The sequence below is a fragment of the Chiloscyllium punctatum genome, chromosome 9, assembly GCF_047496795.1.
Source record: "Chiloscyllium punctatum isolate Juve2018m chromosome 9, sChiPun1.3, whole genome shotgun sequence".
Lineage (NCBI taxonomy): Eukaryota > Metazoa > Chordata > Chondrichthyes > Orectolobiformes > Hemiscylliidae > Chiloscyllium > Chiloscyllium punctatum.
In genome coordinates this window covers 48,864,260-48,888,948 of record NC_092747.1, presented here as the reverse complement: position 1 = coordinate 48,888,948, position 24,689 = coordinate 48,864,260, and the positions used below count along the sequence as shown (strand labels likewise).

The 24,689-nt window shown below is 39.5% G+C and overlaps 1 protein-coding gene across 2 annotated transcripts in view; it reads right to left on the bottom strand.

Annotated features, from left to right (window-relative positions):
- Positions 1 to 1,773: 1,773 nt before the first annotated feature.
- The window catches only part of c9h11orf65 (chromosome 9 C11orf65 homolog), a 75,089-nt gene continuing 52,173 nt past the window's right edge, over positions 1,774 to 24,689 (bottom strand). For both annotated transcript variants that reach the window (XM_072577462.1, XM_072577463.1), the window contains exons 6-10: positions 23,607 to 23,822; positions 21,550 to 21,686; positions 18,246 to 18,416; positions 12,170 to 12,225; positions 1,774 to 2,107 (exon numbers count right to left, since the gene is read on the bottom strand). In XM_072577462.1, coding sequence (XP_072433563.1) covers positions 2,004 to 2,107; positions 12,170 to 12,225; positions 18,246 to 18,416; positions 21,550 to 21,686; positions 23,607 to 23,822 — 684 coding nt within the window. In that variant the 3' untranslated portion in view covers positions 1,774 to 2,003. The remainder of the gene's footprint in view (positions 2,108 to 12,169; positions 12,226 to 18,245; positions 18,417 to 21,549; positions 21,687 to 23,606; positions 23,823 to 24,689) is intronic.

Below are 24,689 nucleotides of genomic sequence, written 5' to 3'. Positions count from 1 at the left end.
TCTGTTTCCATGCTATACATCTCTGTGACTCTATGACTCTTTCAGATATAGAATGAAAGTACAGCCATAAAGTCAAAATAGGTTTAGAATGAAAGTATAATCGTAAGATATTCTATACACTTGTATGTTTAATATAGAAACTTAGTAAATTCTGAAATAAAAATACCACAAGTAAAATCTTGACTTTGATAGTCAAAATGGATGGTTGGAAGTTGGCAGCTTGTTTTACATTTCTCCTGATTTTTTATTTTCCTAAACTTCAATGGAAGTACTAATTTAGATAAATGTAAACAGACTGTCAACTCACTGTCACCAGTTTTATGCTGTCACAATAAAGATCAACCCCATGTGTGTCCAGGAACTGACTGATAGCACAAGCAGCTTTATGACCCATGTGGTATAAACAATTCTGTGGAAAGGTTGCAAAATACCTGGAATTATCTACATCCTGAGTGTTTTTGAATGTGCGTGTGCATGTCACAAACAACATGGCAGCTTTTATACTATTCATCCTTCCATACACAAAAGGGAATTGGGAGTGATCTAAGATTTTTATGGCAAGGTATTAGCAAAGGCTGATAATATTAAAGATTATATTCTCCACACAAAACAGGGTCTTGTGCAGAAACATAAGTATCATCTTGCTGTCTGGGTGATGCTTTAACAGTTAATTTTAAAACTTTATAGTTTTGTTTAATCCCCAAGAGCCAACATCTAATAGTGGGGAGGAAGGAATTTGAGTTGCAAACAAAATTCTAACAAGGTTAAATCAATAGAAGGTAAGTGATTGGATGATAAGGTACCCCTTGCAGTTCAGTGAGGTGGGGTGGGGAGCTAGTTAGTTCAAGTTCACCTTTTTTCAGTTTCAATTTGTAACTGTCCCTCAGCATAAGTAATTTGTTAAATATATCACATGTCAGCTGGGCTAGTGTTTTTAGGTCTTAAAAAGAAGAAGAGCTAGGTGAGAATCTGTGACCTATGGGATAAAAAAGCTGATAGCACCAAGAATGTTAGCGCTGGAGTAGTAATATCACTGATTTAGTGATCCAGATGTCCAGGCTCATGCTTTGAGATAATGAGTTCAACTACTTGAATTAAGTTAATTACTAATTTGGAATTGAAAGCTAGCCTCAATAACGTGACCATGAAGCTGCCATCAATTGTTGTAAAAATTAATCTCATTCACTAAAGCCCCTTTTGGAAATGAAGTATGCCATCTTTACCTGGTCTAGCCTCTATGTGACTCCAGAGCAACAGCAATGTGATTAATTCTGAAACTCCTGTCAAATAACAGGGAAATGACAACAAATGCTGGCCTGGCCAATGAAACTAGGTCCCATGAAAGAATAAATAGCATGTGTCCAAGTGAATCACTTGGTCCAAGTGAATCATCTTCTGCATACTTCTAACACTTGGAAACTGAATATTTGTTTTGCAAACACAGTTTGCCAGGTGAAGAACATTACAATTATATTTGTATGAATATTATTAGTTACTTTTGTCAAAGGTATTCCCTGATTCAATGTAAGCCTTAAGCTCAATACAACAATTAATATGACAACTATAAATCAATACTGAGAGTATCCACATGATCAGAATTGTGTGATAATAGGACAAATCGCTTTTTGAATCCACTCACAAACTCAAGGTAAACGGAATGTTTAACAAAAATCCATGAATTTTGACTCCAGTTCCAGATAAATTAATACATTATCTTTATTGTTATGCGAATATACTATCAAATGTATATTCTACAAGAATATAAGGCTGTAATGAAACATTATAATAGATTGTGCTTTTGATACTACTACTGTTGAAAAAAGTTATCCATGAACAAATTCCACAAGACCATTTAATAAAGGATAACACATACATTTTCAGCGTCACAACAGTGTATCAATTTTCAGCTAAGGCAATGTCTACATTTTTACCTATTTTTTGATCTGATGATAGATTTATGCTTACACCATTTTTTGATGATCATAAAATTTATTTGTTCTTGGTTAAATAGTGTATTGTGCAGCATTCTGCATAGCTGCGTAGGTATTCATTACACATAATCTAACTTGTTTGTAGAGATCATTTTCCACAAAGTGGGATCTTGAGCCTGTGGATGAATTGTGAAACAGAATTTAAAGTATGTCTTGATCATGAATGCTTGCCACAAAATGTCTTTATTTGAACATCAACTTCTGAGGGTTACAGAGACTTCACATTTTATTCCAACCCACACAAATGTCATACATGAATTGATATGTTTTTTATGCCAACTGATGATTTGGACAGATTATTGCCCTGTAAAATTGGGAATATAGCTGTTTTGGATCATGCGCCAGTATATTTAGATATTAAAGCTAAGGGTAGTGAAACGAATGCACGAGACTGATGCATGGGTTCATTTTTGTTAGGGGATAGTAAATTTATTGAATATATTACAAGAGAGCTTTGAACCTTTTGGGATATTAATTCAGGTACAACTAGCAATCCAGCAATACTTTGGTAGACCACTAACGCATATTTACAAGGTCTGATCATTTCATATTTGACGACTAGGAAAAGGCAGAGGAAGGAGCAGCAAGGGATTCTGGAGGCCCGACTGAAGGTAGCTGAGAAAACATATTATAACAGGCCTTCATTGGTTAAGTTTCAGCAGGTCACATCTCTCCAGGCTGCTCTCGACTCAATATATACACAAGTGGCTAACAAAGAGGTCTCCTTAGCCAAACAAAGATTGTTTGAATTCAGAAATAAGCCTGATAGATATCTGGCTTATTTGACCAGGAGGAGAAACGCCTCCCAATCTATTACATCTGTGAGGGAGAAGGCTGGTATGATTACCCATGAATTGAAAAAGATCAATGCTAAGTTTAAGAGAATTGTGCAGCTTAAAGATCTCCTGTAATTCGGAAGGGACAGGTCTGTCTTAAATTACTGTCGCTGCTCAAGGTAATGGTGGTTGCTGCAGCTTATACATGGAAGTTGCCAGAAGAAGTGGTGGAGGCTGGTACAATTACAACCTTTAAAAGGCATCTGGGTAGGTGTATGGTTAGGAAGGGATTAGAGGGATAAGGGTCAAGTTCTGGCAAATGGGGTTCAATTCATTTAGGATATCTGATCGGCATGGACATGTTGGACCAAGGGGTCTTTTTCTGTGCTGTACATCTCTATGACTCAATATTTTGAAGAGCTATATCGGTCAGATGGGAGCAAACACAATACAATGGGAATGCAGTCCTTCTTTGAAAGTCTGGACCTCCCCAATATCAGTACAGAGCAGCCTTCCCTTTTGAATGCGTCTTTAACAGTACAGGAAGTGCAGGAAGCAATAAGACATCACCAGGGTGGCTAAGCACCGGGGCCAGATGGATTCCCAACTGAATTCTATAAGGAATTCATAAACATATTAGTGGAACCACTTCTGGGGATATACAAATATTCTTATACACAGGATTGTCTGCTGCCACTCTTAGGGAGGCTAATATCTCCCTTATTTTAAAGAAAGGGAAGGACCCCAAAGAATGTGCTTCATATAGACCAATCTTGCTACTGAATATAGATTTCAAAATTTTATCAAAGATATTGGCTTTGAGGTTGGAGAAGGTCTTGCCCCATATTATAAAAGAAGACCAGACAGGTTTTGTTAAAGGCTGAAGTTTCTCAAACAATATTAGTAGAGTACTGAATACAGTACAGGTATGTCAGCAAAGATTGATTCCGGGGTTGATGGTCTCCCTAGATACAGAAAAGGCTTTTGATCAGATAGAATGGCTGTATATCTATTTGAGGTTCTAGAATTTTTTGGTTTGAGTGGGGATCCTTTGCCAGATGGGTAGCAGTACTGTATAATGATCCTAAGGTGGCAGTTATTACAAATGGTGTTATGTCAAATAATTTTAATATTAGAAGAGATAGGCAACAGGAGTGCCCTTTATCATCGCTGCTATTTACCTTGGTGATTGAACCGTTAGTCAAAACTATCAGAAGGGACTCTGAAATAGTAGCGCCAAAGGTGGGAATGGGGGAGCATAAGATCATCCTATATGCTGACTACATCCTTTTATTCTTGGCCAATCCGAGAAGTCTATTCCCCGATTGATCCAAACAATTCATTCATATGTAGATTCTCAGGTTATAGGATCAATTTCAAAAAATCAGAAGCCATGCCAGAAGGGGGATTAGTGGAGGTGCCTAACTTGAAGGATGGAATGCAATTCCTGTTTGGATGGTCACCAAGAGGTTTATTGTACTTGGGAATTGTTAACTATATACAACTATTGGAAAGGATAAAACAGGATTTGCAGCAGTGGGAGGGGTTACCGTTATCATGGCTGGGCCAAATAGCCCTGATTAAGATGAATGTCCTTCCTCGACTGCTATATCTCATGAGAATGCTCCCGTTGTTGTTACCTAGACAAGTATGACGAAGAATTAATGGTTGGCAAGAGTCCTTTATTTGGTGCCATAGGCGTCCTCTAATTAAATTCACTAAATTGCAGCTTCTGCAGGCTGGGGGTGTCGGTGGGCGTGGGTGTATCTTTCAGATTTGAAGAAATACCAAATAAGTGCTCTGTTAACATAGGTTGGTGACTGGGTACGGGTGAATTCAGAGTCAATGTGGCTCGATATTGAAGCCTCACAGTCGAGATGTCCTCTAATTAATTTATTATTTATGGACAAGATGAAATCCGTGACCCAGCAGTGCAACAGTCTAATTACCTTAAATACGGTGAAAGCCTGGAGGGTAATGAGGCAAGATGAGGGCAATTGGTCTAAGACTTTGCTATTTACCCTGTTGGTAGGAGCCCGAGGATTTAAACCTGGGGCAATGGACTCTAGCTTTAAGACATGGGAGAATAAGAGAATTCTATGTTTGGGAGGTTTATTCGAGGGAGAGATCCTGATGTCATTTAATCAGTTAAATCAGAAATATGGATTGTCCAATAGGGACCTTTACCAATACTTCCAGATAAGGGACTACATTCAGAGGAAGACCACATTCCTGGTCCAGTGTTAAAAATCAGATGCGGAGAAAAGAATACTCCGGTGTACAGGTGCTCTTTTACTTAGTACTTTACATCATTTACAGAAAGGCTGTGCTCTGGGGGATATGGAAGGACTTTGCATGATGTGGAACCAAGAGTTAGGAGAGGACATTTTACTGGAGATATGGGAAGACATCTGGGGAACATAAGGAAAATTTCAGCTATGCAATTGAAGATCTTACACATGGCTCATATGGCGCCAGAGAGGCTAGCTAAGTTTAAGAGAGGAGCGTCACCAGAATGTCCCAAATGTAACATGAGTATAGGCACTCTTCCACACTGCTACCGGTCATGTTGTACGATCCAGAGATACTGGAGTGCTATAGTAAGGGAGCGAAAGGACACCCTGGTGATTTAAATTAACATGGATTCAGTAATTCTTCTTTTGGAGCTGCCAAATTTGCCCTGTCTGGGGAAACACAGGAAGAGACTGTGTCATGTCTTTACCCATTGCGCGAGAAGAACATTCTACTGAATTGGACATCAGAAAAACCACCAGGATGGCGTAGGCTAGTGATGGAGCATCTCCCCCAAGATAATCTCACAAATATGGTGCACCACAAAACGAAACAGTTTTATAGGACGTGGCGGCTCTTTTTAAATTACATTGACACAGACTGATCGGCAATATTAGTCAGGGCTGTGGTATAGCCGTGGGAATCAGTATGAGTGCCAGTGGGGCCCCAGAATGAGGAGATTGGAAGGAAAAGAATATGGGTTCTGTAGATGGTATTCCCAGGGATGGGAGCTTCAGTGGAGATATGATGAGTGAGATAGAATAAAGTAATGAGATATTATTTAAGTTATTTGAATGTAGTTTAAGCTAGTACTTATTTCATATGTTTGTAATTTAGTTTTAGTTAAGTACATACATTTGTTTTGGTAGAATAGTGGGGTGTTTATTAACAATGATACTATGCTATGGTCTTGTTTTGTACTACTTTTTTTTCTGTTTTGATGGTGTTATTCTTTTTCTTTGGATATAAATGTTTTGCAAAAGATTTAAAAAGCTTTTCAATAAAAATATTTATTAAAATAAAACTTCTGAGGGTTACAATTACCATTTTAATTTAATCATGGCAATTCTCAACATGCTTGAGAAAATACTTTCTTGAATTTATACAGCAACTGTATTAAATAAATTTGTAACTATTTGGTTATTAATGACTGAAAGTTGAGAATTCAAATTACATTTCCAATAAAGCTACAACTTTGAACATGTAATTAAATTTAGTGTGACCTATTACAAAATTAATGCCTTAAACTCACAGCCATGCACATTGTTTACAAGCAACCCTGTATTTTAGAACATAGAACATTACAGAGCAGTACAGCCCCTTCAGCCCTTGATGTTGCACCAACCTGTGAAACCAATCTGAAGCCCATCTAACCTACACTATTCCATTCTCGTCCAGATGCCTATCCAATGACCATTAAAGTTGGTGAGGGAAAAACAATGACTGCAGATGCTGGAAACCAGATTCTGGATTAGTGGTGCTGGAAGAGCACAGCAGTTCAGGCAGCATCCAAGTAGCTTCGAAATCGACGTTTCGGGCAAAAGTCCTTCATCAGGAATGGGGCTTTTGCCCGAAACGTCGATTTCGAAGCTACTTGGATGCTGCCTGAACTGCTGTGCTCTTCCAGTACCACTAATCCAGAATTAAAGTTGGTGAGTCTACTACTGTTGCAGGCAGCGCTTTCCATGCCCCAATTCTCTCCGAGTAAAGAAACTACCTCTGACATCTGTCCGACATCTTTCACCCCTCAATTTAAAGCTATGTCCCCTCGTGCTAGCTATCGCCATTCGAGGAAAAAGGCCCTCACTGTCCAAACTACCTAACCCTCTGCTTATCTTATATGTCACAATTAAGTCATCTCTCAACCTTCTTCTCTCTAACGAAAATAATCTGAAGTCCCTCAGCCTTTCAGTATACGACCTTCGCTCCATAGAGTCATAGTCATAGAGATGTACATCATGGAAACAGACCCTTTGGTCCGACCCGTCCATGCCGACCAGATATCCCAACCCAATCTAGTCCCACCTGCCAGCACCCAGCCCATATCCGTCCAAACCCTTCCTATTCATATACCCATCCAAATGCCTTTTAAGTGTTGCAATCGTACCAGTCTCCACCACTTCCTCTCGCACCTCATTCCATACACGTACCACCCTCTGTGTGAAAAAGTTGCCCCTTAGGTCTCTTTTATATCTTTCCCCTCTCACCCTAAACCAATGCCCTCTAGTTCTGGACTCCCTGACCTCAGGGAAAAGACTTTGTTTATTTATCCGATCCATGCCCCTCATGATTTGTAAACCTCTACAAGGTCACCCCACAACCTCCGATGCTCCAGGGAAAACAGCCCCAGCCTGTTCAGCCTCTCCCTATAGCTCAAATCCTCCAACCCTGGCAACATCCTTGTAAATCTTTTCTGAACTCTTTCGAGTTTCACAACATCTTTCCAATAGGAAGGAGACCAGGATTGCACACAATATTCCAAAAGTGGCCTAATCAATGTCCTGTACAGCCGCAACATGACCTCCCAACTCCTCTACTCAATACTCTGGCCAATAAAAGGAGTTATAAACCTGCACTCCAAGGTCTCTTTGTTCAGCAACACTCCTTAGGATCTTACCATTAAGTGTATAAATCCTGCTAAGATTTGCTTTCCCAAAATGCAGCACCTCACATTTATCAGAATTAAATTCCATCTGCCACTTCTCAGCCCATTGGCCCATCTGGTCAAGATCCTGTTGTAATCTGAGGTAACCTTCTTCACTGTCCACTACACCTCCAAATTTGGTATCATCTGCAAACTTACTAACTCTACTTTTTGTCATTTACATAAATGATTTGGATGTGAGGGTAAGAGGTAGAGGACCCAGCACTGATCCTTGTGGCACTCCACTGGTCACTGGCCTCCAGTCTGAAAAACAATCCTCCACCACCACCCTCTGTCTTCTACCTTTGAGCCGATTCTGTATCCAAATGGCTAGTTCTCCCTGTATTCCGTGAGATCTAATCTTGCTAACCAGTCTCCCATGGGGAACCTTGTCAAACGCCTTACTGAAGTCCATATAGATCACATCAACCGCTCTGCCCTCATCAATCCTCTTTGTTACTTCTTCAAAAAACTCAATCAAGTTTGTGAGACATGATTTCCCATGCACAAAGCCATGTTGACTATCCCGAATCAGTCCTTGCCTTTCCAAATACATGTATATCCTGACCCTCAGGATTCCCTTCAACAACTTGCCCACAACCAGTGTCAGGCTCACTGATCTATAGTTCCCTGACTTGTCCTTACCACCCTTCTTAAACAGTGGGACCACGTTAGCCAACCTCTAACCTTCCGGCACCTCACCTGTGACTATCGATGATACAAATATCTCGCAAGAGGCCTAACAATCACTTCTCTAGCTTCCCACAGAGTTCTAGGGTACACCTGATCAGGTCCTGGGGATTTATCCACCTTTATGCGTTTCAAGACATCCAGCACTTCCTCCTCTGTAATATGGACATTTTTCAAGGTGTTACCATCTGTTTCCCTACATTCTATAACTTCTATATCCTTTTACAAGTAAATATTGATGTAAAATACTCATTATAAAATAAAATCTCCCCCATTTTCTGCGGCTCCACACAAAGACCACCTTGCTGATCTCTGAGGGGCCCTATTCTCTTCCTAGTTACCCTACCAGGCAACATCCTAGTAAATCTCCTCTTAACCCTTTCCACAGCTTCCACATTCTTCCTATAATGCGGTGACCAGAACTGTATGCAATACTCCAAGTGTGGCCACACCAGAGTTTTGCACAGCTGCAGCATGACATCATGGTTCCGAAACGCAATCCCTCTATCAATAGAAGTGAACACACCATCTGCCTTCATAACAACCCTATCAACCTGGGTGGCAACTTTCAAGGATCTATGTACCTGGACACCGAGATCTCCCTGCTCATCTACACTACCAAGAATCTTACTATTAGCCATTCAAGATTTTGTCCATCATCTTGCGTTCACTGGCTGTCTGAATTTTCCTGACAATGCCTGTGCTTTAAAAAATAGTTCACTCTATCTGCTTAATCTAGGTAAATTCAGGAAACTTACAACATGACTCACAAGTATCTGTGAGGTTTATACATCTTGATATTGTCCTAAATTGCATCCTGTTTTTTTCATTAGTTTATACATTGATTCGAATGAAGTTAGATCAAAAAGTGTGGTGCTAGAAAAGCACAGGTCAAGCAGCATCCAAGGAGCAAGAGAGTTGATGTTTTGGGCAAAGGTCTGATGAAGGGCTTATGCCCGAAACATCGATTCTCCTGCTCCTCGGATGCTGCCTGACTGGCTGTGCTTTTCCATCACCACGCTACCGACTGTGATCTCCAGCATCTGCAGTCCTCACTTTCTCCTGTATGACTTCATAACTTGGAAAAACTCACCTTTGCCAGGATATTCTGGAATAGATTGGAATGTAGTGCTTGCACATCTTTAAAAGGCTGCTGTGACCGTGAATGAGAACTATTGGTACGGGGCTGCCCTGCATTGTTCCTGACATTTGCAGTGGACATGGCAGACAAGAGAAAATTGGCATTCTGCTTTGTGAGCAGGGTGATACAGAGGCTGGAGGATGGGGTGGTATAGAGGCAGGATGGCATCTTCTCCTGGGGCAGTTAAGGCAATGACACTGGACTCTGTCGGTTTGGGCCAAATTTGCCATCTGGCGTACAGTCTGAGTAAATGCAGGATGACCTTTTCCACTCCACTACTGAAAGTGCTACCAACTTTGGCTGAAACATCACACTCACTCTACCTCTGATACTGCACCCACCTCCAACCAAGGCCTAAGCTATAACTTCCTCAGTATTGCTTGCAATATCTTCCCCACCCACTTGCACCCACCTCAAACCACAGTACCACTACTTCTGCATGCCCTCTACTTGCTAAGGACACTCCATCTGTACTTTCTGTGCTAGGAGCCCCCTAGGACATTGGTTAGGCCAATATTGGAATAGTGTGTGCAATTCTCGTTTCCCTGCTCAAGGAAGGATGTTGTGAAACGTGAAAGGGTTCAGAAAAGATTTACAAGGATGTTGCCAGGGATATAGGGTTTGAATGATAGGGCAAGGCTGAACAAACTGGGCTATTTTGCCTGCAGTGAAGGCTGAGGGGTGACCTTATAGGGGTTGATATAATCATGAAGGGCATGGATAGGGTAAATAGAAAAAGTATTTTCCCTGGGCCAGGGGTGGGGAGTCCAAAAGATTTAAATGGTATTGAAGGGGTAACTTTTTCATGCAGAAGGTGGTGCATGGAATGAGCTGAAAGGTGGAGGCTGGTACAATTACAACATTTAAAAGGCATTAGGGTGGGTATATGAGTAGGAAGAGCTTAGAAGGATATAAGCCAAATGTTAGCAAAAAGGACTAGATTTATTTGAGATATCTGATTGGTATAGATGAGTTGGACTGATTGGTCTGTTTCTGTGCTGAAAATCTCTATGACTCTATGACTGAAGGCATGATATAACTGAGGCCAAGTGATAACCATAAAGCTTCCTGCCTTTATGTTTGTGCTAAATGGCACAGCATGACACCATTACTGCATTCTTGATATCCCTGGCCAAGGGAAAAGGCATGCAAGAAGATGAGGCAAGGCAAGATAAGCATGCTGTGAACATACAGGTAAGCTCAAAGTAAATGAGCACTCAGAGAGCAGGTGAACAGGCTAGAGATGTAATCTGATTCAGATCATGAGCTGGGTGAGTCTCCCTGAGCACAAAGTGCCCTTGCTGCAGCATTACAATGACAGTTACTGTTGCGTCTCGAGGTGCAGCATTAAAGTGTAGAATTATAAGTGGGTTGGAGAGGTGTCATGACGGTACTTAGAGGCTGGCGCATGTCAGCTGTCAATGTCCGTGGATCCAAGTTGTGCGTGTCCAGTGCCCTGAAATGTTGATGCCCAGTGTCCTTTGGAACAGAACCATGAAGGATTCTCCTTCTCCCTTGCTTGAGGCATTACACCTCTCAGGTTAAACTACCACCAGTCATCTCTCTCTAATAACAATGCACAGTGAGCCCTATGGTCTGGTAAGATTGTAATGATTTGTACTTTTAGAGCAATTGGTGAGCTGAATTCACCACATACCTGTTCTGCATTCCTTTTGACTAGATTAGATTCCCAAGAGTGTGGAAACAGGCCCTTTGGCCCAACAAATCCACACCAATCCTCCAAAGAGTACCCACCCAGACTCATTTCCCTACATTTACCCCAAAAAATACACCTAATACTATGGGCAATTTAGCATGGCTAATTCACTTGACCTGCACATCTTTTGGAATGTGGGAGGAAACTGGAGCACCTTGAGGAAACCCATGCAGACACCAGGAGAATGTGCAAACTCCACGCAGACAGTAGCCTGAGGTGGGAATTGAGCCCAGATTAATGGCGCTGTGAGTTAGCAGTGCTAACCACTGAGCCACCGTGCTGCCCTGAGCACAAAATGTCCTTGATGCAGCATTACAATGACAGTTACTGTTATGTCTCGAGGTGCAGCATTAAAGTGCACAATTGTAAGTGGGTTGGAGAGGTGCCATGTTAGTACTTAGAGGCTGGCGCATGTCACGTTGAGGATTCTTAGTGTTCAGTTTGTTTGAAGTGGGTGGGTACAATAGAAAGTTAAATATTAATGAGTTAATAAGGTCATTAAATAATCCCACTTAATAAGTAACTTGTTTTTGCCGAGTGACAATCTTGCCTCAGACCCTGATAGCCTGGAACTTAGTTAAAGCATACAGTAAGTTGCTCCTGATGTCGAAATTGACCTTCCTACACTTTTTGTGTGATTCTGCCACATTTCTCACTATAGCCACATTGTTCAGGCCCCTTTAAGATTCCACCCATCATCTTTATATGTTCATACCATTCCTGAAAAAGTACTAGAAAATGCTATTGGATATCCCCAGATCCAAGGAAGGTCCTCTTTTCACTTAGTTTGTAATAGCCTCATTACAATTTTCAATTGGTGCATTATTTCCATGTTTGATATATTTATGTAAATTAATATCTGGAGAATTATTGTTACTGGTGCACATACAACAAGATTTAAAATGAATATCGAGGTACCTGGAAGATTTGCAGAGGAACTGCTACAAGCAATTTCCGTCCAGTCATTTAAATACCTGAAAAGCAATATAGCAGAAATTTGCTCTGATACATCATTAGTATCACAAGTTGTACAATGTAAATTTTTATAATCCTTTATCTATCTCAAATATTGTTCCTATTCTAGTGATCTTCATCTGCTACCTATCTCAGATATTTCACAGAATGCAAGATAAAACTTGTCATATGACTGGTGATTTCTCTCTCTCACCTGTACCCTCTAATCCATTCTGTTTTAACATAATTTCTATATTGAATAAATACTGCTACAGTTGGTATATTGCTTGTTTTTCAAACACTAAATAAACTATCTGGCATGGTCTTCATTTCCATATAGTTCAATTAGTTTGACACCAAGAATCATTGCACAAATGTATATTCTAATGCATTCTTTCATAACCCTCAAATCTATGGAATATTTATCCCCTCGTCTTTTCTCTTTTTCAGATATTTATAGTATAAGCATGGAGGCCTCTAGGGCAGTGGTTGACTACTAATGAAGGTGCAGAAGAGGCAGTTAAAGCCTCAAAAAATGCCCATCATAATCTTGCCGACTTATGGGTTTTAGTGAGATATGTTTGGTGCAGAATGGGAAGCTGATATGGAGTTATCAGATCATTAATCTCAATATTTAAATAATCAATTAAGTTTTTAATCTTGAATTCTGACTTTAAGAACACAGTCAAAGCTGATCTAAAAGAAATACCAGCTGCGGCAGAAAGAATACCAGTAGCAGGAGCAGTTTCTGCTTCCAAGCCATAGGCTGCTCCACAATACAGAAGGGATGAGCACAGAGCTCTTGAGGCAAAATGCATTGGCCTTTATAGCAAATCATTGCTGATAGGTGCAACTTCCTGGAACAAGTCCTCCTTCTTTGTAATTCAGGTGGGCATCTATCACCATTGGCTATGACTGAAGGGCAATCCCCAGTTTTATGCCTTTGCCTGGAATTATTTCTTTCACCAGGATGCAAGCAGAACTATGACTATGTGAAAAGCATTACAAGAGGACAGAAAAGGCCTAGCTCCTCATACTGTTCAAGTAGATGCTATTTCCCTCTTCCCTCTTCTACCAACATGGACCATGACAACTGGATCCTCATTTTCCCACTCCAAGTTCCTGTTCAGCCCTGAAAATATCCTGTGCTCTGGCACTAAGTCAGTGACATAGCCTTCTGGACTCATGCTCTGAACAGACATAGTCCCCCTTTCAACATTATTTCCAACCATCTCTACATTTGACATGCTTTGACAGTTTTAGATGTATCAGTTGGAAGATCTGGGATGACATTAAGTCACTAGGAGCTGATGATACATAATAGGCAAATAATAATAATAGTTTCATTGGTGCCATATTACCTTAGTTAAGATCTATGAAGTTGGTAAGCTAAAAGGGACTAACTGTCATAAAAGGATGACGTTTCAATGGCATTGATGTGTCAGATGTGATGCTACGCAGAAGACCATGGCTTTTTAAAAAATCAGGAATTGGGTTAAAAACTACCTGGCCAATTCAAGAATGACCATGATTGTTCATCTAATGACTGTAGACAGAAGAATGTCAGTCAACAAAACAAGAAATCATGGCTCAGTCAACCACTTTGGAGTCACAGTTGCATCCTGAAGTGTTTCAAATGCAAACCATTGCTTTTTATTAAAATTTTTTTTTTTAGAATTAGAATCCCTGCAGTGTGGAAGCAAGCCCTTCGCCCAACAAATCCACACTGACCCTCTGAAGAGTATCCCACCAGACCCATTCCCCTACGTTTACCCCTGACTCATGCACCTAACTTATATATCCTGAACACTATGGCCAATTTAGCATGGCCAGTTCACCTAACCTGCACATCTTTGGATTGTGAGAGGAAACCGGAGCATCTGGAGGAAATACACTCAGACGTGGGGAGAATGTGCAAACTCCGTACAGTCGCCCAAGGCTGAAATCAAACCCGGGTCCCTGGTGGTGTGAGGCAGCAGTGCTAACCACTGAGCCAGTGTCTTTTTGTTTGTTATGAAAAACCTCATTCTGTAAAACTTGTGAAAACATATTTGTACCTGAAATGGAACTAGTGGATTAGTAAATGTTTAGATTGGTTCTCTCAATGTTAGTTTTGAATTATAATTGTCATAAGTCTTCAATTAAAGTTGAATTGAATTTCAAAATCTTACAGTAGCTGATATTGCTGCTCATTAATTTACAGTGGGAATTATGGCTACTAGAACAAGTCAGAGACTGTCTCAAGCCCCTAGATTCCCAAATCGCCAAAGCCCTGTTACTGTCTACAAGGCTCAAGTCAAAAGTATGATGGTACTTGTGCAGCTGCACAAACACTCAAGAAAGTTAACACATTCCAGGACAAAGCAGTTTGCCTAATTAGCTTCCTAACCATTAATTTGAACATCCAGTAGTTCCACCACAAGTAAACTATGACTGCAGCATGTATAAGCTTTGGAATGTGCTGTGTAGCAAACTGCCAAGCTTATTCAACATCACCTAACACACAGGTAATGCATCTTGAGAATAATAATTTCTCCCATTATCTGGAGTCTACTAAATAACAAATAAGTTATTCATCAGTTTTCTGGAATCTCAGTCAGATCCGACTTCAACTGCTGTATTCATAACTAGGTAGTGCACCTATGGAAAGAAATACTGAAATTGAAGCAAGGGACTTTGCAGATTTACCAAAGTAATGCAGAGTTTAAATCATGAAGCAACATTGCATAAACTTAGGATACATTGATTTGAGTTCAGAAGGTTGATGGGTGATCTAATAAGGCATGTAAACAACATTTGCATATTGATAAGCTATTTCTTCTGGTAAGGAATCAAGAACAAGAGATTGCAAACTTAATATCAACGCTACGTCATACAGAAGTGAAATCAGGAAGCATTTTTCATATAAAAGGTGACAGAATTTGCTTCCTCAAAAGAAAATGGATGGCAGCTTAATTGAAAGTTTAAATACTAGACTGACATATTTTTAAATGCAGGAGAATTTCTTCACTCTATAGGTTGTGAACCTTTAGGAATCTTCTACTCAGCAACCTCTAAATGATCAATCATTGCATATAATCAAGACTGTGATGCAGATCTAAATTTTTGGAAACAGTGGTATGTGGGGATAGGAAAGAAAAGTGGAATTGTGGTAGAAGACCAGCCATGACTCTATTGAATGTACAGCAGCCTTGAGGAACCTTGGCATGCTTTTATTTATTATGTTATTAGGAGAAGGCATTAGGGATTATGGATCAAAGATTCAAGTCATACGTTAGCATCATCTTGTAAGAACAAATTGAACTGATCAATAAATTCTATCCTTACCAGCAATGTCCATATTCCAAAAACAAGAAGTAAAATCTGACATGGTCTTTCACTGCATTCAAACTTATTACAATGTCATCACTATTGTACTTTGAGTAACAGGTGAGTGCAATAATAGAACTGTTTTGCAGTTCTAATACAGAAAAGGGTTGGTTATCTCAGTTGGCTGGATGGCTAATGAGTGGTGTCAACAGTGTGGGTTCAATTCCTGCACTGGTTGAGTTTACCACAAAGGATGCATCTTCTCATCCTCTCCCCTCACTTGAGGTGTGGTGACTCACAGGTTAAACCAACACCGGTCATCTCTCTCTAATGGGAGAGTAGCCCTGTGGTCCAGTAGGACTATGCTGACCTTACCTTCATAAATAAGACTCATGAGTACATTACAAAGACCTATTTTTAATGGATTGTGTTCAACTAATGACAGTAAAATTGTGATGAGTCAAATTTGGATGATATAAAACTTCAATTGGGTTCAGTCATTCCCACTAGCCAAACAGAAAATTCAATAATCTAATGCCTGTGATTAACTATAACTTTGAAGTAGTAACTGAATTAGTAAAAGTTGGCTAAGCTTATCATATCAGTGTTCCGACCAAATGGACAAAGTTAAGCCACACAATAGGGCAGAATCATGGAATACGAAACAAGGTATTACTTGACATCAAAATTTCTGTGTAAAAGCATGCCAAAATCTATTGAGAAGGTTAAAAATGTTGATTTGAGAGAAGGTGAAATTGAACAGCAAGTGGAAAAAAAATGACATGAAACAAAAAGTGAACATTGTGAAGGAATGGGAGATTTCACCATCAGTTCTGAAACACAAGGCAGAAATTTTGGAACAGTGACAACCATACATTCTTTCCTGTGAAAAAGACAATGAAAATGGCTGCCTATCCTATCCTAACATTAGAGAAGCTCTATTTACTTGGTTCAAGGTATTTGAACAGAGACCACTCCCATCTCCAGAAAGAAAGGAGTTGCCGTGTCAAAGAGGCTGGGTCACAAGGACTGTGGCAAAGTATGGCTAGACTGATTCAAGACAAAGAATGGCATCGCTTCATGCATGATAGGTGGTGAAGGTGCAATGGTTATAAAGCAAATGCCCTCTTCCACATTTTGAATGACTATACACCAAGAGATATTTTCAATATGAAAGAAACCACACTGTTTTCACCATCTTTTGCCAGATTGTTCTTTGATGGTTAAAAGTGAAACATTTAATGTTGGAAGACATAGCAAGGCATGTATTATTGGTATGATCTGCACCAACATGTATGACATCAAAAAAGTATCACTTCTGAATAATAATGTCCAAGAGACCATGTTGCTTCTTGAATGTCAAGACATTAGCCAAGAAGTTATGAGGGTAATGAAACCATCTGGATAACTTCCAACATTTTTGAGGCATGAATCAAGAAAGTGAACAAAACATATTGTGGGAGAAGAAAAAAAAACACTTTATGTACAGGCCAGTTGTCCTTAGCCATAAAGGGCCTACCCATAATGCCACTGCTACCTCAACTTGGCCACACTCAGGAACAGGCATCTTCCAAGGAGCAGGAAAATCGATGTTTTGGACAAAGCCCTTAATCAAAAACTTAGATTTTCCTGCTCCTCAGATGCTGCCTGACCTGCTGTGCTTTTCCAGCACCACACTCTAATCTCCAGCATCTGCAGTACTCACTTTCACCACACTCCGGAACAGACAGTAAAAGAGCCATTACCTAAGCCTTTACTGACTGAAGGAACATGTTATCTCGATGACCTGCTAATGAGATTCACTGCTGCACAATGGCATCGCAGCTCCTGAAGCCTCGAGGGCGCTCCCTGTCTCCTCAGGAACCCAGTCACCACAATGCCCATGCAGACGAGATGGCACCAGGATATTTGATATGAATGCTCACTGCCCTGTGAAATATTGCAGCCAGGATGCTGAATATTAGCACCCCTTTTTGTAGATTAACTAACCTTCTGTTCCCATGGTTAACTGACCGATACTGCAGGACTAGCAACATTGTTCCTATCAACTGTGATTGAAACTGTATTGTCTTGTAATTAACATCGATCTCTTGTAACCCTGTAAGAACTGACTGTACCTGAAACTCGGGGAAGAGGACTTTTGACAGGGCTGTGCAGAGTGTCTGTTTTGCATATGTGCAGTCAATTTTTCTTCCCACAATATCATGAAATAAACCAGTATTGGTCAATTTCACAAGATCAGCATATGGGCCTTAATTATAATTGAACAATTCTCTGACGATATCAACAAACAAAATGGGAGATTATTACAACTAGCCTGCACACCCTGCCATCACGGGCCTTAAAAATTTCAAGCTAATATTCTGACTCCCCAACACCATAGCCAAGCTCTAACCAATGGATCAGGGGAGATTAGGAACCTGAAAACTGGTGTAAGCTATGAATAATTAGAGTAAAGGACTTTTCTTTTATACATTTATGGCTTTACTGTGTTCATTTGGCACTTTTAACATGGATTGTATTTGTAGGCAAATCATGTTACCAGTATTTGGTTTTCAGCATCTGCAGTCATTGTTTTTACCATGTTACAGTAGGGTTTCTTCAATTAATTTGAAAATGCATTTAATATAAATTTGTGGTTAGATCTCCTAGGATTTTACTTATTGGGAGTTTACCACAGTCCCAAGAACAATAACTACAATGTATGTCTTTGAAATGAAATGTTATTTACTTTTCAAAATTCAGTGCATTGGTCCACTCAAGTAATTCATCCACCTCCCAATCGAGGATAGAATTAGGGCCTTTCTGCTCTACGCTGTCAATTAAACCTTCTGTCGCTCTCTGCACTAGGACAGCTGTATTTGGATTCAGTGTCTGGGCTTGCAGTATGCCATCCTGGTACCTGGAAGATACAAAATAAAACAACTTGAGGAACAGAGCATAATTGCTGTTTTGTTTAGCGACTGTCATTGTTTCTTGCTAGTTTTCTCTCATACTCAAAATTGTCCCTCTTTATTATATTTTTCTATCATCCTTTGCTGATCTCTAAAATGTCCTCAATCTTCTTGTCTAACATAAAACTTAATGGAACTATATGCATTTATTTTCAAATTGGTATAAACTTTAACATCTTTAGTAAGTCACGGATAGTACATCTATTTGGTACAGAGTTTAGAGTTACAGGGTTTTACAGTATGAAAAGAGAGCTTTTGGCCCATTATGTCCATGTTGGTCATCAAACACTTCTGTACTCTTGTTCCACTTTCTCTATTTTGGCCTGGAGCTTTGTATATGTTTCACATATTTATCTGAATACGTTTTTAATTTCGCAATGGTTCTCACCTCTAGCAACCTTTCAGGGAGTGAGTTCCAGATACCATCACCCTCTGGAGGAAAAAAACTTCCATAAATCAACCCCTCCCCCACCTTAAATCAATGCTTGATCCTTTTACTAAGGCTGAAAGTTTCTTCCCATTTACCTTTATATGCCCCTCAATGTTGTACATCTCAATCAGACTCCCCACTCAGCTATCTCTATTCAAAGGAAAACAACCCCAGCCTATCTAGTCTCTCCTCGTAGCTGAAATGGTCCAGCCCAAGTAAAATCCTGGTGAATATCCTCAGCACCTCGTCTATTACAATCATGTTCTTCCTATTGTGTGTGACAAGAACAGCTGTGGGCCAACTGATGTCTTACACAGCCCCATCTCTTCAATGCTTTGACTAACAAAGACAAATAAGACAAATAAGACGAGTATCTCTTAGGTCTTCTTAACCATCTATCAATCTATACTATTGTCTTCAAGAATCTGTTGACATGCACACCAAGGTCCCTCTGATCCTCAGTATTTTATAGGGTTCTATCATTCATCTTGTACTCTTTTGCGTTGTTAGCCCTCCCAAAATGCATCATTTTACACTTTTCAGGATTAAATTTCATTTGCCAATGATCTGCCCATCCGACCAACCTGTCAATATCAGCCTGTAGTCTAGGCTTCCCACCTTAATACTTCCCAAACCAGCAATACCTCCTGCCTCTCAATTGTGATTTGTTCAACTCAGTCACAGTCCTCTTCCAAGATTTCTCTGCCTACATGGTTCTTCTCTCTTGTGTAGTACTCATATAGTATACAGATGTATAGTACTCATTAAACATTACCTACATTTTCCAGTTCCATCCACAGTTTGCCCTTTAGGTCGTTAATGGGCCCCACTCTCTCCCTGTTCCCCTGATGTATTTTTCCTGGTTATCATCTTGCCCCTATATACTAGACTTACAAAATGCTTTTGCATTTTCCTTTATTTTACCCACTACTATTTTTTGTGTCTCCTCTACACTTAATTTATTTATGAAGTAACCCACTGCACATTCTATACATCTCTAGAGTTTCTGGTATTCTGAGACCTCAGTATGAAGCAGAAGCTTCCCTTTTTACCCTTATATAAATCTTATTTTGTTAACATTCAGAGTTCTCTGGAAATTTTGGTCCAAACTCCCTCTTTTCAAGAACATGTTGGTTTTGCACTATTTCCTTTTAAATGACTCTGCAAACTTTGATTTTTCTACAACCAATTGCTCCCAGTCCACTTTGGCTAGGTCTGGTCTTATAATATTAGAAATCAGCTTTCTCTCCAGTTCAAAACCTTTATTTTTAGGTTTCTAGAAAGCATCTTTATCCTTTCTCTGTGATTATTTTAAATATTACTAAGTTATAGTGACGATCACTGAAATGCTGTCCCATCCCACTGTACCACTTGCCTCACTTCACTTCCTAAGTTAGATTGAGCACGCCTTTTGCATATTGTCTATCCCAGTTGGTATTGGGCAAGTTTCCTCATTTAATTTTCATATAACATTTTACATGATTCTGCATAAATTGACAGCACATGCTGAAGAAGGACTAGAAACGTTAACTCTATTCCACAGACACTGCCAGACCTGCTAAGCTTATTCAGCAATTTCTGCTTGAGTTTGTTTCAGATCTCCAGTATCTACAATTCTTTGTTATATTTTAGCACCAAAGTGCTTAATTGGTGCTTGCATCCAATAAACGTTCTGGCTGGTGGGAGTAAGGAGTCAATTGCCCCTGGAAGTTGCTACCCCAACAATTAGCACACTAAATCCCAGTTTATCGCATCAAGCATTCCACAAAACAAGAAACTCTCAAATTCAACAGTTTTCAATTTTTTTAAGTTGAAACTCCCTCTGCAGGTTCAATTGAGTAAAGTTCACTGCCAAATCCTGATCTGTCATGCAACGCTCCATTGTGTAAAGGCGGCAATTCTTGGCCTTAATGCCAAATCAGGGCAGGAACAGATTCAGAGGTGAGGTCCCTCAAGAAAATAAAGATAGGACTCAAATCACACTCACTTTCAAGACTCACGTGAATAATAATTGTTTGAGCAAAGGTCAGTGAGCAATTACTGTTTCTACAATGAATTGACCACTTTCTGGAGAAATTGGGAGAGAACAAACCGAGGGAAATGAAAAGTAAAGTGGTGCAGATGGGTTTTTGTTGACTCTCCTGAATCCTTTAATGACTTGGAGAGATTTCCTGCAATTTTACTTGGATAGCAAGCACAATGTCCCAAGTTTGAATCAAAAACAGAAATTGTTGGAGAAACTCAGCAGGTCTGGCAGCATTTGTGGAGAGAAAATAGATTTAGCACTGAGTCCTGTGACCCTTCTTCAAAAAGGGTTCACTTGAATAAATTTCAGTGCTGAACTCTGGTCTGTCCTGCAAAGATCTACTGGGTAAAGTCTTGGCCTATGCCAGTTCTCGTATCAGTTCAGAAGCTGGATCACGGGATTCAAAATCTTAACTCGGTTTCTCTCCACATATGCTGCCACACTTGTTGAAAATCTGAAACAAACAGAAATTGCTGGAGAAACTCAACATCCGCAGTTCTTTATTTTATTTTTGCCAACAATTGAATGTTTAGTCTTTGACTCCAGAAAAAGTTAGGTACTCTAGGACTATCCATTGCTCCAAATGTGCCTCATCCAACTTTGATGTAAATTTGTTCAAACTCACATTTTTTTCATCCATTCAATTTTTTTTTGTTTTTGCTTTCTCTTGGCATCTTGTTTTCTCTGGAGGGTGCAGTGATGAAAAGTTGTTCTTTTTCTGTTAGGTTCAAATTCCATATAATCTACTGTAGTTCCAAGGTACTGAACAGAAACCAAAACAAATTTAATGTGAATCTAATTAATAAACAAAGCACTAAAGCTTTTATGTATAATGGATAAAACTAGATTTACCAAACAATGAATAACATTAGTTTAGGATTTGTTTTTGAATGGAGTCACAAAGAGTGGATAACACACATCATGAAATTATTACATAGAATTAGTTATAAATTATAATATTGGAACAGGCAATTCAATCTAACCAAACATTCATACCCTCCATATAAGTATTGATCCCAATTCCACGTATCCATCCTGTTCCTATTTATCTTTATTGCTTTTTTCCTTTAACCATCTATCTTAATCCATCGTTAAATGTTAACACAATCATTTCTTCAATTGCTAACTCTAGTAGTGCATTGCACGTCCTCACAAACCTTTGTATGAAAGAAGGTTTCTGTTACTCTCTGTTCTGAAGTCACTTAATATTCAGTCTGCATAACACTGTAATTTACTCTTATTGTCAAATATTTACTTAACAAATTGAGGAGAAAGGAACTTAAATAGAATACACAGGTTTGCCTTGTTAAAAGAGGCAAGGAATAGATCAAATCAGAATGTGAAGTCGGTAGCATTGTATGCCTTTGTTAATTTACTAAACCTTTTATTTGCTAACCAACTAAAAAAGTCATTATAGTATTGCTTTGGTATCCGAATCAAAAGCAGCATTGATATGCAATCTTGAAGTTTGGATGGAACTATTTTTGAGTGCTCCTAACAACAAACATTCAAAAGAATAAAAGTTGTATTTTTTAACTTTTATTTAGCTGTAACCATTCTGCGTTAGGATTAACCTTTATACACACTCAGCTGTAACCACCCACTGTCAGGGACAATCTTAGATACACTCAACTGTGAATATCCTACCTCAGGATTAATCTTACGTACACTCATCTGGCACCACCCATGTTTGGGACATGCACAGTTCTTATTCTATTTTCACACATATTGACCCAGAATTAGTGGTCAGCTGTAAATCAAGAACACTGCAGATCTTGAAGTAAGCAATGCTGAGAGATGAAGCAGTCTGCCTCGCAAGAATTTCACCTCATCGCAGTGCAGAAGTATTGAACAAGCTTTAAAGGTTTTACGATTTTTCTATGTGGAACAAAAATTTGAAATTCTTGATGATGTCAATGGTTGCCAATTCTGGGGATGATTCACAGGGTCAAAATTCTGAGTAACATCTTCAGGATTTCCAAGCTAATCTACATGTGCCCCACATCCTGAAATTATGGTCAGCATCAGAGAGGCAACACTAGAGAATGCTAGCATCTGGATTAGTGGTGCTGGAAGAGCACAGCAGTTCAGGTAGCATCCAAGTAGCTTCGAAATCGACGTTTCGGGCAAAAGCCTGATGAAGGGCTTTTGCCCGAAACGTCGATTTCGAAGCTACTTGGATGCTGCCTGAACTGCACCACTAATCCATAATCTGGTTTCCAGCAGCTGCAGTCATTTTTTACCTAGAGAGTGCTAGCAGTTCACTGATAAATACGTGGAGTAAATTCATAGCTTTACATACAGTCTGCTTCAACAACCTGCCCATCACAGAAGTCAGAAACAGTTAACTATCACCATCTCATTCAAAGGTGCATCTCAGACACCCTAACTGTCATCATGCACTTTAGATCCAATTACCCAAATTAAGTTATCCTGCATTGACCCATCTTTTGCTTCTCTCCAATTTAGGACACTAACAAAATTACAACAAGTAAAAAACCCTAAACTAAGTTAACAATTCAAGTCCTGTTTTGCCTAATATTTATACATTAGAGTTTTATGCCAGCCAAGTAATTTCTGCATATAGCTTAGATGTCAGTTAAATGCCCTGTAAATTGAGGTCTCCAAGTAGGTTAGATATCTGCAGCTTATTTCTTGCATAATTGGAAATTGAGATGTAACCTTGTCTGAAAGACTCCTCCAATCATTATTCTCCAATCGTTTGTACCATCCATTGTGATCATCTTCCTCTTTTTTTACAGAGTTACGGTTGTGAATTTGTCTGGGTGGTTCCTGTTTGGCAGCAGGATGTGTATAATCTTTGGGACTGTTTGCACATAGATCCACAATTGGTCGATGAGTGAATATTTTGTAGTAGATTTTTGGAGGAAATGTTTCCTATGAAGCAGATAAGGAAAGAAAAAGAAAAAAAGACTAATGTTGGTCTTTTCATGGCCACAAGACATTGTAAGGCTCTTTTCACCAATGAAATACTTTGGAAGCATCAATGTTAACCATGGTCATAAAACCCTGTGGATATTATTGATTTCATTGCTTGCTCTTTGGTATCAAATCTGCAGTGATTGTAATGAGGTTAGCCAGGTGGACCTCATAGTTAGTCTGGTCAAATTGGGGAGCATTTTATGATAGGTAAGAACAGATATCCCTATCACTCTGAGAGCTAGCTCTGAGGGAGCTGGGACAGTGTCAAGAACCTTCCATATGTAAATAAAGGGTGACTTGGTGATGGGATACCCGCCTCTGTGGAGTTATTTCAACATCTATACCTGAGAACATTGCCCAACATGTTGGAAGCTGTGGAAGGTGTCATGTGAATGACATTCTCATCTATGGATCTACTAAAGCTCAACATGATGATAGAATAATGACAGTCTTGACTAAGTCATACGATGCTGAGTTGAAACTTAACAAGTTCTCTCAACCAATGATTAAAATTTTGGGCCATGCTGCTCATGCAACAGGAATAATGGCCACCCTGAGAAGACAAAAGCTATCAGGACATCTATTACCCAAAAATATCAGGGAACACCCCAAAAATGTATCAGAATGGGAAACCGGATGGGAAAATTCTTACTTCATTCAGCCCAAATTAATGGACCTCTCAGTCAATGGTTGAAACAAGCTCCAGCATGGTGTGGGACTGAATATCAACTCCACACATTTTACAAATTAAATAAATGCTCATTTTGGTCAAGGTCTTTGCATATCATGATTTGGTCTTAATAATGATAGATGTATCATTCA